The 15,721-nt window shown below is 34.5% G+C and overlaps 1 protein-coding gene across 5 annotated transcripts in view; it reads left to right on the top strand.

Moving 5' to 3' along the window:
- The window catches only part of LOC114325088 (guanine nucleotide-releasing factor 2), a 199,781-nt gene that overhangs the window by 149,874 nt on the left and 34,186 nt on the right, over nucleotides 1-15,721 (top strand). For all 5 annotated transcript variants that reach the window (XM_050650950.1, XM_050650949.1, XM_050650947.1 and 2 more), the window contains 2 exons: nucleotides 6,146-6,356; nucleotides 9,874-10,247. In XM_050650950.1, coding sequence (XP_050506907.1) covers nucleotides 6,146-6,356; nucleotides 9,874-10,247 — 585 coding nt within the window. The remainder of the gene's footprint in view (nucleotides 1-6,145; nucleotides 6,357-9,873; nucleotides 10,248-15,721) is intronic.

The raw sequence follows: 15,721 nt of genomic DNA, 5'->3' as shown, positions 1-15,721 counted from the left end.
CTTTTTATAATAGAACGCGACTGCCTCTCTAGTTCCTAGACCATTTCAAAATCCAAATGGCTTATTACCTATTCTACTTTCGCAGAGAAGAAATACTTCTTTTTCTCTTCAATGGCGCTCCAAACTGTACCTTCAACCTTGCTGCCCCGCGCCAATCTTCTCCAGATTCTCATGTCTAGCAAATTTTGCGCGTCCGCTACAACATCATCCTCCTATCTTTTCCGGTTCTTCCTTTTGGTCTTACGTCCTGCATTACTGCCCTATATCTGGGCTCTTTTCGGCAATCATTCTGTCTCCATTCTAACTACACGACCAGCCCATTGGAGTCTCTAAAATTGAATGAATTCTAATATCGGTGCTTCCTTAAACAGTAGAGTTGATGGTTGTACCTGGATCTTCATACTCTGTTTTCGTTAATAGGTCCAAATATCTTCCTTAGGACTTTTCTTTCAAAGACTTCCGGCTTTCTTTTTGTATTTTACGTCATCATCCATATCTCGCGCATCCATAACATACTGATAATAGTTTTGCAGACTCTGATTGTCGATCTCCATTGTGTACTTTGGAGCGGGTGAAAAATCAGCCTCTTCCGTCTGCGAGACATGATGCTGATGTCATCGGCATAGGCGGCAATCTGTATTGATTTATTTGTTAGATCAGCACTTCCTATATTCAACTTTTTTTTTGGAGGTGGGAATCTTCTCAAGACCGTCTGGGAAGGTGTCCCAGGTGTGTGGGATTCGGTCCGTCCTATTTGTATCTTGACGGACCGCCTACCGGCTAAACCCACCCCCTCTTTCTGCAGCCGACGGGTCTGGAACCGCTCTTAGCGAGCATATCTGGATCCTATATTGAACTGTCTTAGTACATATTCGAGAATCAGATCGAATAATGTCGGTATCGACCGTCTCCTTGCTTTAGTGCTTTGACTATTGAAAACTTCTCAGTGAGCTCATTTTGTATTCTGACAGTTGTTGTTGACGATTCCATTGTTGCTTTTACTAGTCGGATGTATTTCTGGGAAATGTTAAAACTATGCCATATCTGATATAACTTTTGTCTATTAGTTGAGTCGCAAATTATAAATAATTTGCGATTATGTATTAAAAAATGGCAAATGGCAAATCCGCAGGAATAGGTCTGGATCCCGCGTATGAAAAAAAAGTTGATTAATAGCAAGCTGAAAATTTGTTAATAGCTTAAGGGTGTCTAGTCGGATAAACTTTGATATATGGGAACACTGGAACAGGGGCAGTTTTAATTGTGGAACAGGTTAAAAATTTGGAACGGTCAGACCACGAAAACGGCACATTTATTTTGTCCGACAGAACGTTTAGTTTTCGATTAGATATAAGCGACTGAAAAAAGCGCTAAAATCGGCAACACTGCGTATGAGAATGAGCTGCATTTCCACTGTCGAATCAACGAACGACTGAATATATCTGCGTGACTTCGGTGTGTACTCCTATATCGAATTTAAAAGTTAACACGCGGTATAAATAAGAAACAGAACAAAAACCTTCCTTTAATTAATATTAAACCACCCTGGTATAGTTAAATATTACTATGAAAATAGATTGTATTATAGTATGAGCTGAATATCTGAATTTCACTGCTACGTTTTACATTATTTAACGACTTAACCTGGTAAATATTTGCATATTTATATATGTATATGAAAAGATAAGAAACAACTTTTATAAAAACTTTCCAGGTCATTTATTGGATCATTTATTTTTTGATTAATTGATATTTTTATTATTTGTTTTGTTTTTCTGAATAACTCTTTGAAAAAATAATAATAAACGAAACCCATCGCACATCTTTTAAGTTGCTGATAATGATAATTATAAAGTTTTATCAACTTTGAATTTTTTTTACTCCTTAACACGTAAATATGTATTCATAAATGTATCTTTTTTATTATGTACTAACATACATTGCGTCAACAATGTAGTACTGTTTGCTTTTACGATGAAGGTATTACTTTGCGGATTTGGCACCTTAACCCTGCTGTCCTGTTCGGGTCTATTTGACCCAAAAAATAATTTATTTCTTATTTTACAAAATATTACGCGGCGTAGCGATTTGGTGTTTGGTGACTTTATTACCTAATATGAGGTCTTTCAATTGCATATGAGATAAACATTCTACTTCCTGATTTTTTTGATTAAAATGAAATTGTTACCTAGAGTACGTTCGGGTCAATGTGACCCGCGTACTTAAATCGTTAAAAATTACCTGTGTATGTGTGTTTAGTTGGCAGTATTCTATATTAGCAGTACCTGTGTGTTTGTCAGCCGGATACGTCTCTAAATAAAAACAGGTTTCTGCAAGCTAAAACTTGTAAAATAAACTGTAGTATAGCTGGACGATATTGCAAACCAAATTATAAATATGACCAACATGGACAGACAGCATGTATTTGGAACCAACTGGAAAGGTATGAATAAAGTTGGTTTCCAAGCATACATTGGTCTTTTATTTTTAGCTCGAGTTTATAAGTCCCATGGTGAATCAACTAAAAGTTTATGGAATGAAGAAACGGGTCATACTATATTTAGATCAACAATGTCGCTTGATATATTTACAAAAAGTTTACAAGCAATAGGTTTTGATAACAAAACTACTAGACAGGATAGAAGACGTTTTGATAAACTTGCGGCAATACGTGAAATTTATGAAATATGGGTAGAAAATGTAAAAAGAACTTTTAACCCTGATGAAAATGTTACCGTCGATAAACAACTAGTTGCCTTTAGAGGCCGTTCTCCCTTCAAATGGTACATTCCAGCAAGCCAGAGAAATATGGCACAAAACTTTAGGGTTTATATAATTATGAACAGTAAAACTTCTTACGCTCTAAAATTGCAGATCTATACAGAAATGCGTGTGATGTGTGACTTGAATAGTGATTTGGAATGCCACAATATTACGTGTATAATAACTTTTTTACATCGTAAAATTTAGGAAAATTTCTTCTAAAACAAATTAGATACAATGCCGGGTATTATAAGTAAAATAAACCGGAGTTTTCAGCAAAAATCGCGAATAAAGAAGTTCATAGCTCGTCTTTTTTGCTTCATGCAAGATTTGACACTATTCCCAAAAATAATAAAAATGTTTTTCTTTTGAGTACTTTGCATCATGAATGATTGTATCATGCATCAGTTTCATCAAATGAAAAAGTCCCAAATTATTTTAGATTACAATTCTAATAAGGGAGCAGTGGATACTCTACATTAGCTTGTTGGCACGTATACATGTGAGAAAAGATAAATCGCTCGCCAATGATTGTTTTTTATAATCTACTGGACATTTCTGCCTACAACGCGTTCGTGTTATGGGCATCAATAAATATCCAATGGAATACCAATCAATTGGGAAAACGGCGAATTTTCCTTGAGGAATTGGGAAAAAACTAATGAAACCAGTCATCATTTCCAGAAAAAATATACCAATAACTAAAGCCTCTTACGAAGTGGCAAAAAGGACACGAGCAGGAACAAGTAGACAATATGGAAATGCTAGTGAACCGTCTATCAAATCTAACTCCGCCTGCTAAACGAACACGCTGTAAACTTGCCGTAAAAACGATAACAAGACAAATTATTATGTTGGATTATATCACAAACATATTTGTAAAATCCATTCTTTTTATTAATGTCCCAGTTGTAAACTGAATTAAATTTTTGTAGATATTTTTTACTAGGCTTGTTTGAAAGAAAAAATGCATTTTGTTTTTGTTAATATGGTTAATTTACATTAACAACATAATTTTTGTTTAATTAACCATAATTTCTTGTTAATAAAGTTTTATTTATCACCGTTAGCTTAATAAGGAGCTTAAACCATAGTTGGGTCATATTGACCCGAACAGTACATTTGTGTAGTTGACTCGAACGGGACAGCAGGGTTAAAGGGGTACTTTTTGCAAATAAAAAACAGATTGTTCGGTTATATTGTGACGAACATTTTGAATAATATAAACAGACAAATGATTGCAGTCAATCTACAAGGTAAATAACTAATTATATTGTAATCTAGAACAAAAGGTTTGTTATCGTATGCTTACATCAACTTTTACAAGGTAAAATTACATATTTATATGTGTGACGTTGAAGCTTTTTAGATCATCTTCTTCGTCCATATTCCATTTTGTTCAGGGTCAATTTTCTCTGACGTTCCCCTATTATTGTACTTGACAGTAGCATTTTAGGTAGTCTACCCTCTGGCATCCTCTTTACGTGTCCTAACCATTTTTGTCGTTGGGTTCTTATAATTCCTAGTACTTATTCTGGGTTCCCCATATATGATCCCCTGATTCAAATGCTGTTCTCCATTTTTCCTCCAAATATTTTCCATAATACTTTTCGTTCCCATAGCTGCACCATTTCTTGTTGTTTTTTATTTAATGTCCATGTCTCTGATGCATGTTACTATAGGCCTAATAACCGTTTTGTAGATTCTTAATTTGGCACCTCATGATATGCATTTATTTGTTAGTAACCTATTTAATGCATAAACACACTTGGTCGCTTTCATTAGTCCATTTTGAATTTATTTTTCTATATTTGGTCTTCGTGTTATAATTGTTCCTAGATATTTGAACCTATCAACTTCCTCAAATTTATATGTATGTATTTGTTTGTATTTTTAAATACTTTCCTCTTATATATTCTTGGTCTGTGCATTACATGTATTATATTTTTGTCATTGATATATAGCCTTTTTGTGGCTTTTCTTTTAATTCTTCAGTTATCTGTATCACTTTCTATTTGATTGTCGCTATTATTGCTGTATTATCAGCAAACGCCAAGAATTGATTCTTTTTATGACATATAAAGTAAAGTATAATTACACCAAGAAAATTTGTTCTGTTTTGCTTCTTCCCTGTCTAAAATCCCCCTGGTTTTCACCAATTAAATTCTATTCTTGTTTTAGTATATTCTTTGCATGCATTGCCAATATTTTATATGTGACGTTTAGTTATGCTATGTCCTGTAATTTTGCATTCCCTCTTATCTCGTTTTTTTGTGAATGAGATGTATTATTGCTTCCGCCCATTCTTTTGGTAATTGTTTTTCATTCCATATTGTTTTGATTAAAGCTAAAATCAATATTATTACAAGAATTAATATGAATCACGTCGATATTCACTAGACCGAGATTTCGACGTCATCTCTGACGTCATCTTCAGGGCTTCCAGTGCCTCAATCGGCTGAGTCCCCAGGCACTACACTGATCACTGTTCACTGCCATACTGTTCACATTATCTTGGGTACACTATCTCTATCTTGGGTACACTATCTCTATCTTGGTTCATATCAAGATCAATCCTCTTTACCGACATGTCCTGCTCTAAGCGTTTCTTACCAGGTCTTCTTTGGTCTTCTTCTCCTACTACTTCTAGAACCCTGCCGATTAGCAATTCTTCGTAATGGGTGATTAAAATCTTGACGTTGAACATGCCCAAACCATCTTAACCTATGCTCTCTAATTTTGGCATCAATTTCTGCCGTTCCCTACACTTCCTCTCAAGGTACGTATCCATACGTGGGTTCTCCTTGCTCGGTGTAGCAGCTCCGCATAGTGGAAACGTTGGTGCTCGCCGCTCGGTGCTCACCCTCTTTGATTCAACTGGTTTGCGGCTTATATGTAGGGGAGCGCATGCCGTATCCATTTGAGCAGCTACACGGAGCACCCACGTGGATCCGTACTAAATATATTCATTCTTAATTTTATCCTTTGTTGTCACTCCACTCATCCATCTAAGCATTCTGATTTCAGCCACATGCATTCGTTGTTCCTTTTTAACTGGCCAACATTCAGTTCCGTACATCATAGCTTGTTTTATGGCTGTTTTATAGAATTTTCTTTGGATTGTTTCTTTTTTACTGGCTGTGGAAGTTTTTATGGCTACTGAATCCATTCATAAACTACTCCCAGGCCGAGTTCCAACTAATGGATAATATAATTAATTTTTATGTGGTAGGCTTGCTTATATTTAGCAAACGGTTCAGTGGATAACTTTAATGATCCAACACAAAACATTTATGAATACATCAAAGCTTATTTACAATTGGTTTGATTCATCCAATATTAAAAACGTATAAAGATATTGTCAAAAATGTATTTTGTTTAGTAATGGCCTACATGGAAATGTTCGGAAATTGCTCCCACACCAACGATCAGGAATTCATGAGGCACTCGGTACACATGGTCCAATATACGCAACCGATGGCAGGAGGTTTGCCGACGACGCAGTCGTGCACGTTCAGCCAATCGCATGCGTCGAATCGAACGTCACATAGCCATATTCAGACGTTGAGTTTACCGCCTAGATCTGATGACCGGTAAGTACATCGATACTGTTGTATTTAGTTGATGTATCACCATCCATTTAAAATAGTTTTTAAAATTCATTGAAACGCAGCATGTTAATATATAACACAAATTGTAATAGATAACGAACCCTGTTCAGACATTGAAATCAGCAGAGGAGTTAGGCAAGGATATATTATGTCTCCATTACTAATCAATGTATATAGTGAATCCATTTTTGAAGAAGCATTACTATCTGAAAGTGAAGGAATAATAAGTAACGTAAGATCTTTTAACAACATAAGATGCATAACAGTGTGATTATGGCCAGCTCTGCTGAACAACTCTCAACTACTACTAAATAAGACAAGGAGTTTCTGTGAAAAATATGGACTAAAAATTAATATAAAAAGGACTAAATAGGTATAATAGTCAGAAATCCCAGGCCTATTTTCACCATTTACTATTAACAAGCTAATTTTTCGTGAGTAGCTTCATTTTGACGAGACGCCCAACTTTTTTCGTTACAAAAATTTCCATATGTGGTAGATAACAAAGATAGCAGGGATAGTCCAGTCTCTTAGACGAATAACAGGCCTAACCTTGCATGCCGAGCTGCCCCAAATTATAACTGTCATTATTTTCCCCCATAACTCTGAAAATATCGACCGTACGAAAAACATTGTAATGAAAGAAATTATAGGAAATCACATTTTCAACAATTTTAGTCCTCACACTTTTTGTCGAGAAGTTGAAAATGGCGGAGATATTGAGCAACAACGGTTCCCGTTTAAAATCAAAATGACAGCTAACGCAACGGCGGAATTCAGTCGAGGTTTGAAATTTACACTACTATTCTTCTTCTTCTTTAGGTGCCGTGTCTGTATTCAGACGTTGGCCGTCATCATGTTTACAATTTCCTGAAACCTCTCTCTATCGGCTGCTGCGCGAGATAATTTTTCTACTGTGCAGCCACACCATTGTCAAACATTGTCACACTACTATTGACCCTCCCTAAAGATTAGAAACGGTGAAACATAATCCGTTAATAAAACTACTGAGAACAAAGAACATCGACACACGGGATATAAGAATAATAAATAATCTGTATTATGAACAAGAAGCTGTCATAAGAATAAATAATTTAAACACCAATAAAATAAAAATCAAAAGAGGAGTTAGACAGGGCTGTGTCTTGTCGCCATCACTGTTTAATGCATACTCGGAAGAAATATTCAAAAAAGCATTAGATTAGATTAGATGAAGTAGCAGGCATAAAAATAAATGGCCGACCCATATGTGAAATTAGATACGCCGATGGCACAATACTAATTACAGATCTACAAAGAATTTTAAATAAGGTTGTTGCAACAAGTGAAGAATTTGGTCTGTCACTAAACATAAAGAAAACGAAATTCATGGTTATATCAAAGAAAAATATTAGAAACATCAGTCTACACGTAAATAATAAGACGATAGAACGAGTTCAGAATTATAATTATTTAGGGACGAACATTAGTGAAACAAACGATTATACCAGGGAAATCCGAATTAGAATAGAAAAGGCTAGAAGTGCATTCACTAATATGAAACAAATATTGTGTAGTAGAGACCTCAGCCTAGATCTTAGAAAGCGAAAGCGAGTACTAAAATGTTATGTATTTTCTGTTCTTTTGTATGGTGTGGAGACATGGACTCTCAATAAACAATGCCTCAATAGATTGGAAGTATTTGAGATGTGGACGTATCGAAGAATGCTGAGAATCTCCTGGACAGACAGAATAACCAATGAGGAAGTACTAAGGAGAATACAGAACAGCAGGGAGATACTGGATTCCATCAAAATAAGAAAACTTCAATACTTGGGTCGTATAACACGTGGTGACAGATATGAACTCCTAAAATTAATTATGCAGGGAAAGATTCAAGGAAGGCGCAGCATAGGTAGGAGAAAAATGTCCTGGCTGAGAAATCTCAGAGAATGGTTTAGATGCAGCTCAACTGAACTCTTTCGGGCTGTAGTGTCAAAAGTGAGAATAGCAATGATGATTGCCAACCTTTGTAGCGGAGATGGCACGTAAAGAAGAAGAAAGGTTAGAAAAATAAAATTTGGGGCAGCTCGGTATGCAAGGTTAGGCCTGGTATTCGTCTAACCCGACTGGACTATCCTTGCTATCTTTGTTATCTACCACATACGGAAATTTTTGTAAGGAAAAAAGTTGGGCTTCTCGTCAAAATGAAGCTACTCACGAAAGATTAGCTTGTTAGTAGTCAATGGTAAAAATAGGCCTGGGATCCCTGACTATAATATAACAATAGCAGGGTTAACAAATATATTTCGTGAAATATACAATATACATTTGGGCGATGTACCGATAAAAATGGTTGATAGATACAATTACCTGAGAACCTGAATTTCAGAAAATAATGATCAAACAGCAAAAATATGGGTCACTATAGGAATATCAAGAAATGTGTTTGTAAAAATGAAAACAATTCTCTGCAATAAAGACCTTAAATCAGAACTGAGAGTAAGCTCTGAGATGTTATGTGCTTTCGATACTATAAGCTGGACACTGAAGCAAGGACACATAAATAAGCTACAGTCATTTAAAATGTGGTAAATCTTGAACACCTAATGAGGGGAGAGCGATATGAAATGCTAATATTAATAACTAAAGTCCGGATTCTAAGCAAGACAGAAATGCCAAAATAAGCACTTATATACGCAAAAAATGTCGCAAAAATAAGCAGTTCTTATGAAATAAGCAAGGTTCAAGAAAAAAAAAACGTGTAAGTAAACATGGATATAATGATATAAATATGAATAAAGGAGATTAACATCATTACATTTATTTTTAATTATCGCATAATTAACAATAAATAAAAAATTACAAAAGTGTTAAGCTATAATATAATAAAATAAATATTAATACATAAAATAATTAACATATTAATACATTTTTTATTCAAGACCATTAGCAATACAGCAACAATTAACAATAATATGTTTTTTCAAAATTTTCTTGTAAAAAGCTATGTCTTCTATCTGTATACATATATTTATACGTAGAAAAAGTTCTTTCAACATCTGCAGATGTGATTGTTACGTATTTAAATTAAAGACAAATATACCGATACTATTTTACAACAATATAATAAATTTGGGCTGTCTTCAGACAAATTTTAGTTTATTACATGAACAGGTATAACGATGGGTTTTCTTGTTTATCTCCTAAGCCTAAGGGATTAAAATTCTTATGGTTTATTGAATTATTAGAGTTTAGAATTAGAGAAGAATTTTGCGTAAGACAGGAAGTAACATGAAATTTTACTATAGTTTATCATAATAAGTAAAATAAACAAAGATAAGCAACATATCTTTAAAATAAGCATTTTTACTAAAAATCACAATTATAAGCAAAAAAAGCAAAATTCTTATAATACGGACTTTGTTAATAAAACAGGGAAGGATAAGAGGAGGAAGACGTGTCGGAATGAGGAGAGTGTTTCTTGTTATTTCTTAAACATTTTTACCTTTATTTACAGGTCTCCCTCGCCACTTCATTCACCAAACCCTATCACTTCTACTTCAAATACTTCATCGCTGCCACCCGCGTTACCCCCAAAACAGCGACGTAGACATTCGACCAGATCACCGCCCCCCACGCCGTCATCGATTTCGGAATCCAAAATTCCGTCGGCGGGGATCAAAGTATTACCAGATCTTCTGGAACACACGACTAAAAGCGAAGAGAAATCGTCGGAGAGTAGTACTCCTTCTTGCGAGGAGGATCTACTGGAGCTATTAAACGTGGATCAGTATTTGGTGTGGAAGAAGGAGGACGAGGAAGGTCCGGATATTAGAGGAGGACCGATTGATGCTCTTATTATACAAGCCACTAAAGCGACCAAAAACGGAGGTGAGTAATTTTCACCCTTCTACAATATACTTTTCTTTTTGATTAACTGTTGTTTATTTATGTCTAACCCGTTGTCCTAGGTGAACGACAAACGCGACAACGCGACACGACGCGACGCGACGCGAAAATATCAAGTAATGGTTGTATTTGTGTATGGCCTACGTTTTCGGGTTAATCAGTCTACGACAAGACGCGACGAAGTGCGAACTTGATTTGTTCGCGACGAGACACGACACAGTGTGACGCCCCGTTGCTTTTTTCAATTCAAATTATGCTACGCAATAGTTTATTAAATAAAAAAAAAAACTAATAATAACTATATAGTACCAGTGTTTTTCATTAACATACCTTAAAGTCAGTAACAGCCTCTCCTCAATAGAATTTGGTTTTTGAAAGTTACTTGATAGTTATTGATTGATAGTTATTGATAGCCCACTTATTAACACTGAGTTTAACAGCTGCAATGATATAATCGAAAGTGAATAAGCCACAATACTCTTTAAACCAACGTGGATTATTTTATTAATTTCGGATATAAATGATTAAACTCTCCAAATTAACTCGTTCTAAATATATGACATTTGTTGTCTTTCTTTTTCGTTTACGGAATTTTTTACTAAGTATTTAAAATATGTATTTTCTAGTAACACTGCCGTATACTTCCCCACACTTAAGAATAGGAATGAATAATTGACATCGTCACGTTTGTCCTGGTTTGAGTGATGGAAAGCGGCGCGATGCGACGCTACATAAGCCACACGTCGCGTGAATTACTGGTCGCATCGCATCGCAACGCATCGCATCGCGTCGCGTCGTTTTCCGTCGCACACCTAGGACAACGGGTAAGGGCCGGTTGTTCGAACGCTAATCAACAATGATCACTATCAAATATTTAATTACTGTCACCAACTGTCAATGTCAACTTTGATTGGGTTGCTGAAAACATAATTGATTATAATTATGAGATTAGTTAATCAATTAACTAACAGTTATTAACATAATTGATTAACTAATTTCATAATTGTAATCCATAATTATGTTTTCAGCAACCCAAACAAAGTTGACATTGACAGTTGGTGACAATAATTAAATATTTGATAATGATCATTGTTGATTAGCGTTCGAACAACCGGTCCTGAATATATTTTAACTTTGGCTTTTATCATTCGATGTTCACTGCCTATAGGGCTTTTTATTCACAGTCATTTCTTTCGAGCTTCTGTTATATGTCGTATAATCCGTGTATATTAATATTGTACACAGATTATACAACATATGACAGAAGCTCGAAACAAATGACAATCGATGAAAAGCCCTATTAAGACAGTCATATCTTGGATGATTTGTCTTCTATTACTAATTATGTAATCGATTTCGTTTATTGTTGTGTTTACTATGTCAATCGTCTGCTTTTTCTAAGGAGAAAGGCGCAAGATGTCGCCTGTCTAAATGTTCAATGTGTTTTAAATGTATTAATTTTTTTAGAATCCTGGGAAAACTAACAAGTATTTTTGAAAAATTTAAACGCAGAATGAAAGTATACGTTATTACCGAGGGCCGAAAGTCCTTGTAACTTATTAAGAAATATTAAGTCTTGGAAGGACAGTGTGGGGTTCGAATCGGGGGAGAAACTATTAACAACATCATATATGCAGACGACACCGCGATCATGGCTGAAAGTATCCAATAACGGACTTTGCATAAATACAACAAAGACAAAGTTACTTGTGGTTAGGAAACAAGACGTCGGCCCTATGCAACTAATCGTCAACAATTGTGCAACTAATTGTCAGTAATACCTAGGATGTTGGATAAACGAGGTACTAAATCCGGATGAAAAAAATTACAACTCGTATAGAAATTGCAAGAGGAAAATTTATGAAACTTAAATCTATTCTGAGCAACTCTCAGCTGAATTTACAACTAAGAATCAAGTTCCTAAAATGTAATGTGTATCCTGGGATACTATATGGATGTGAAACCTGGATCATGAAGGTTAACATGATGAACAAATTAGAAGCCTTCGAGATGTGGTCGTATCGTAGAATGCTCAGAATATCTTCAGTTTCAACGGGATTTCAAGGGTTCAACGTATTTCAAACAGAGAAGTCTTAAAAAGAGTAAGTCAAGGCGAAGGTGACTCAATCAAGATGATAAAAAAGAGAAAACTTAATATCTTGGGCATATAATGAGAGGTAGCAGATACAGGATGCAGCAGTTAATACTCAACGGAAATATCGACGGAAGAAGGGGAATTGGTAGAAAGAAATATTCATGGTTCCGAAATCTTCGTCAATGGACTGGCTTATCAGCAGATCAACTATTACATGCCGCGCAAGATCGAAAACGATATCGGCAAATTGTCATGGAAGCTACCCATGCCTAAAATTTGGCCACGATACTTAAAGAAGAAGAACTTATTAAAATAAACATTATAGAAGTTTTTAGGGACCTCAATAATAATGTAATCTCTCATTCTGCGTTTAAATTTTTCAAAAAATTTATTAGTTTTCTCAGGATTCGAAAAAGAATAATACATTTAAAACATATTGAACATTTTGACAGGCGACATTTTGCGCCAATGCCCTTAACTAATTGTACAATTAAGGCATGTATGTACATATATGCGAAATTATTAAAATAAACTCCAGAGTTGGGTGGATTGTATTCTAGAGTGTGGTTCAAAGGAATTGAGAGAAATTATTTCCAAGAGTTTGATGTTTACAACTTAATTTGTTTTCGCCATTTTGTTGTTGCGTTCCGTACCACGTTCCGTTCCCACAATTTGAGTTTATAAAGCGTGGTGGGAAAGAATCTACTTAGATGAAATATTACAAAGGATATGTTGACAAAAATAAACGTTTTTATTATAACAGTATTGCCTCGTTGCAATATGAACTACTTGTTCACTCGTTGGATCACTTGCCATGCACAGGTAGTGCCAACTGTTAACATTAAAAATGCCCAATATATAATAATTGTAATTCCAATATGTCGTATGATATCGTCTCGTGTAACGTTAGTGATATTCTGTCATAAAATTCTTTGATTTCTTCGTCAAATTGGATGAGATTGCTGAGGCTTCTTCTTTTGGTTCCTATTAGTTTCGAATATTGGCGATCATTCTATCTATAATTATTTTATTAACTGATGCTTTAAATAGATTAGTTGTGTTGTGGAGAAACATTTTCTCAGGTTTTTTAACCATGATATGCTTCTTCTCCCAATTCCTCGCTTTCCGAATACTTTGATTTTTTTTATTTAGGATATTTAGTACCGTTTCTCATCACATGTCCAAGATATTCTAACTTTCTTCTTTTAATCGTATACATCACTTCTTTCTTTCCCCATTGCTCATTAGACTTATTAGCCTATACTCTTCGCACTTTTTCGCTCCCTGCGAAATTATTGAAGATTTTACTTAGTATTCTTAAAGATTCATCATCAATAAGTTTAAGAAATTCAGACTGTACTCCGTCTGGTCCTCGAGCTGTTCTCCCTTCTTTTAGTGATATTATGGCTGCTCTTATTTCTGCCACCAATATAGGTGGTCCTGTTTCTGTAGGTATTGGAGACTGGTTCTCCCTCTCGGATTGCTGAGTACACGTAGATTTTCTTTCTGTTATATCTTTTATTGAACTTCATACTTCATCATTAAATAATATGCAACACCAAAGGAAAATCCTTTTATAGAAATAACATTATATGTAGTAATGAAACACAGACTTACTCACAATCATTTAATTATACTTTGACGACTGGTTTCGATCTTTACATTATTCAGATCATCTTCAGGTCGGCGTTACAAGTAGTTAAATGCTACAATTAAAGAAAACCAGAGTTAGAACATTGTCTGGTTGCACAGATGCGAATAGAAAGCCAAATTTGAAAATTTTTTAAAATTTTTGAAATAAAGGTTTGCAACTGTTGACATTTCAGAAATTTGATACATACAAATGCACACATATGAGAAACAGATACTCATAAGCATGTATAAGCACATGGATGCATGCAGTTTCCTTTTCTCAACAAATAGTCATAAACTGCATGCATCCATGTGCTTATACATGCTTATGAGTATCTGTTTCTCATAGGTGTGCATTTGTATGTATCAAATTTCTGAAATGTCAACAGTTGCAAACCTTTATTTCAAAAATTTTCAAATTTGGCTTTCTATTAACATCTGTGCAACCAGACAATGTTCTAACTCTGGTTTTCTTTAATTGTAGCATTTAACTACTTGTAACGCCGACCTGAAGATGATCTGAATAATGTAGAGATCGAAACCGGTCGTCAAAGTATAATTAAATGATTGTGAGTAAGTCTGTGTTTCATTACTACATTTAATATGGACTCACATATGCAACCCATTCAATATTTAAATAACATTATGTTTATATATCTGCGTTTCTTTTTTGTACAAACCCTGAGTTGAGGGTATTTAGGCTTAAAGTTCTTCTTCTTTCGCCTAGTGACATCTTGTTGTGTAAAAATGACTAATGTCTCAAGCCCAGACGTTTCATTTTCGTAACCTCGTGTATCACATTGCTTTTAAATTTTTTATATATTTATTAGTTGTAAATTTTTACATTAAAAATTTGATTTTTGTTTCGAAATTAATTGGTTTTATTTTTCTAAAATGCAGAAGAAAAGGAGAATGGTATGTAGGTCTGAAAGTTATACTTTCAATACTTCTATTTTCCGAAACTGTACACAAAATTTAGAAAAATTAAGTTAATTCACCTACCTACACTGTTCTCAATTCACTTTTAGATCTTTTAGACCTCTATTAGTGTTTTCTTCTCTGTCGTTCCTTAAAAAAGTAAAAAGGAGTTTTGGTTGCAAATTATATTAAAAAAAAAGTAGAATTTGAACTTACTTACTTACTTACTTAGTCCTAAGTCTTTCTACCTTTAGGTGTATACCTTTAGAATTTGAACAAATTGCATTAAACGCTTTAAAAATTCCTTTTTATTCTTCGTATTCAATCTGTTCTCCTCTTTTCTTTGTTGTATTAGCGAAAATCATAAAAAGTATACTTAAAATTTGTATTAACTAAATTGAAACAATATTGTGATAAACTGGGGTGAAAGCTTTAATTTAAACGGCCCATTGTACAATGTAGTAGTTTTAAATGTAGATACTAAGCCTATCTTTTGTAAAAGAGAGAACTCGAAACAAATTGACTGGCCAGTTGTTTGCTAAAACCAGTGCCAATATGACACAAACAAAATGTTGTCTTCCATTTTGAATCTTAACCTAATCTGTTTGCAAACCCTTCATGAGATTTACCCTGGAAATTTCGAATGTATTTCTGTCTTTTAATTTTTTTAATACCATCTCTACAGAAAAATGTTTTTTTCTTTTCACGAATTTTATATGTAGTGTCTCTAATTTCAAACTTACAACCCTCAGGAAGATCTCTGGTCTTAGGGTGTTGTCTAGGTTTATATTGTGCGTCCTGTACTTCACTA

Source organism: Diabrotica virgifera, chromosome 5, assembly GCF_917563875.1.
Source record: "Diabrotica virgifera virgifera chromosome 5, PGI_DIABVI_V3a".
In the NCBI taxonomy this organism is placed as follows: domain Eukaryota; kingdom Metazoa; phylum Arthropoda; class Insecta; order Coleoptera; family Chrysomelidae; genus Diabrotica; species Diabrotica virgifera.
This window is presented reverse-complemented; position numbering and strand designations above follow the sequence as displayed.